This window comes from Penaeus japonicus, unplaced genomic scaffold (genome assembly GCF_977035675.1).
Source record: "Penaeus japonicus unplaced genomic scaffold, GWHDUDI00000001_assembly GWHDUDI00000016, whole genome shotgun sequence".
NCBI lineage: Eukaryota > Metazoa > Arthropoda > Malacostraca > Decapoda > Penaeidae > Penaeus > Penaeus japonicus.
In genome coordinates, this window is record NW_028234418.1 from 33696876 (window position 1) to 33699375 (window position 2500).

At 37.8% G+C, this 2500-nt stretch overlaps 1 protein-coding gene across 1 annotated transcript in view; it reads left to right on the forward strand.

Moving 5' to 3' along the window:
- Positions 1 to 2500, forward strand: part of LOC122248601 (Kainate-type ionotropic glutamate receptor subunit 1D) — a 247780-nt gene that overhangs the window by 137927 nt on the left and 107353 nt on the right. The window contains exon 2 of the mRNA XM_086545674.1: positions 2404 to 2500. This exon is cut by the window's right edge and continues 258 nt beyond it. Coding sequence (XP_086401800.1) covers positions 2464 to 2500 — 37 coding nt within the window. The 5' untranslated portion in view covers positions 2404 to 2463. The remainder of the gene's footprint in view (positions 1 to 2403) is intronic.

Consider the following 2500-nt stretch of genomic DNA (forward strand, 5'->3'; position numbering starts at 1 on the left):
GACCTGTATTTGTGTGCGTGTGTTTGTGTAGTTTATATGTATGCTTGTTCTGGGACCCGGTGTGTTTGCATGTGTGTGTATGTATGTGTGTGTACATACGTGTGATGTATGTTAAATAGGTCTATTTGCTCCCTGTATTTGTTCATTTATTTTGGCACGGAAATCAACGAACTCTGTCTAGTTATTAATACGTGTTTGATAGTTTTATTTCATGTTTATTTCCAACACTGGTTTAATTGCTGTCCAGAGTGAGTCCGGTATTAAAAATATGAGCTGCAAAAATGGTGGTGAATGATAAGCATGAAGGAAATAATGAATATAAATTATTGAATTGTAAAAAATAAATGATAACAATGGACAAATTTGAGAAATTATGAAATAACCAAAGCGAATTAAATCATTATTTTATGATCTCATCATGATGGGATAATTAGATAAATGAAACAACAAAAACTGTATCGTGAAAATAGAAGAAATAACGAAATAATAACACTGAATGAAATTCTGAAATAACCGAATGGAAAATTTATCATTTACTGTCTATTTTCGGATGATACGAGACCTCTTCAGGTAGGCCTATCCCCAAGGGAGGTTAGATAAGACTGATTTAGGCTCACTGTTCTACCTAGGGAGAGCCTTATCGTTTCTAATTCAAGGAAGAAATGATAATTATAATATAAAAACGCAACGAAACAAACAGGCAAAAGTGACGCTGAACGATTGCTGTTTGTAGAGGGCTGACAGAGTGATCAATTGAAGCGAAAAGTTGAGAATTAAGTGTCCATCAAGAGGGAACTTCTCCAAAACTGGGTGTATTATGGGCGAAAACTAAATAAAACGAATTGCTTGGGATCCTTTCGCTTGGGTGAGTAGACAAAAGTAATCCTAAATCAATGTTCATATATTTTTTTATATATATAATAAGCAATATCTAAAAATTAATGGCAAAATAATCGTTTAGATTGTCGCCATATCTACTTGACAGCCTCACCTCTTCATATCCTCTTAACCTTACATTTATATCCATATTTCCAAATATGAATTCCTACATTATAAGCCCCTTTCTTTAACGATCTCTTTGTGAGTCATTTAAGCTATGGCAAGGAAAGCTTATATAAGCATCTATCTGAGTGTTATTAAGGTCTTAGGTCGCTTCACATTAAGTACTGCCTGGTCTCTCTGTCTAAGTGCTGGTGCGACCCATTTACTTATGAGTCAGACCTTAATCAGGGCAACTCACACAAAGGAAAGGTCAGGGGGACAGCTGACGCGCCCTAGCAGGAAAAGGGGAGAAGGGAGGGAGAAGAAAGGATGCGGAAGGGGGGGGGGGCGGAAAGGGTAATGCACTTCCTTGGTAGTTCTCACCCTGGCTTCCTACCAAAACACAGGAATACTTCCCTAATGATGTATGAAAATTACTTCCCGCTAGCCCGCGCCCCTCTATTCTTGTTACTGCGGTGTTATCTATTTACGCTGGTGTGTTATTTATTTACTCCGGCGTTTCTTGTTTACTTTATTATTGAAGCGGAGAAATAGTTTATGCATCGCAGTGGCACTCTGCCCATCTCAAAATGTTTCAGAATGCATTCTTGTATACTCTCGCGGTTGAATACTCCACGCTGGATAAACACAGATACTCTTTCTTCATGAATAATTCAAGTGTCTTACGAGAACCTTCATAGCTATTAAGATGACTTATGTAACACTTATTCAGCTTTTGTTATTGTACGTACTGTACATAATGTACACATACTTCAACTGACACACGCACGCACACACACACACACACACACACACACACACACACACACACACACACACACACACACACACACACACACACACACACACACACACACTCGAGTTCACATGGTACACGTATGAAACATATGCTGCTCTGTTTAGATTAATCAAGTATTCTCCTTCTCTTTGCAGGTGTCTTGGTCTGTGACATGTCCTCCAGGCGCTGGTCAAGATGCGTTTCTGATTTCCACTACAATGAAATAAATAGAAAAATTACGAAAGTTGAATAGAATCGACATAAGATATTTCAAGTAATTATGATAACTACATCAGAATGTATTACCTGTACTGTTTTAAAATGTATTGTTTTAAAATTATATTGACAATATTCACTTCATTTCGCTCTCTTGATATTCTAGTTTAATCAGCTGACACTGCGAAGAATCACTTCACTAACTAACTTTCCGTTACGACCTTCATATCCGTCTCTATAAATCTATCTTTTACAAATTGATTACAATCAAACTCGAGTGACTTAGCGAATGTGAAAACCCCGACAACCCCTTTCAACTGTGCACGGAAATTAATACCACGATAACAGAATAGCTTTCGAAAGAATATCGTCTTACAGCCAAAGTAAACAGCTTCTCACCCCCTAAGATCACGCAGATAATCCTAACATTAACGCGAGAGACACTGTTACCACAATGAGAACTTGAAATGTGCGAAGTCTATGAACAACATCCCCGCGGACACC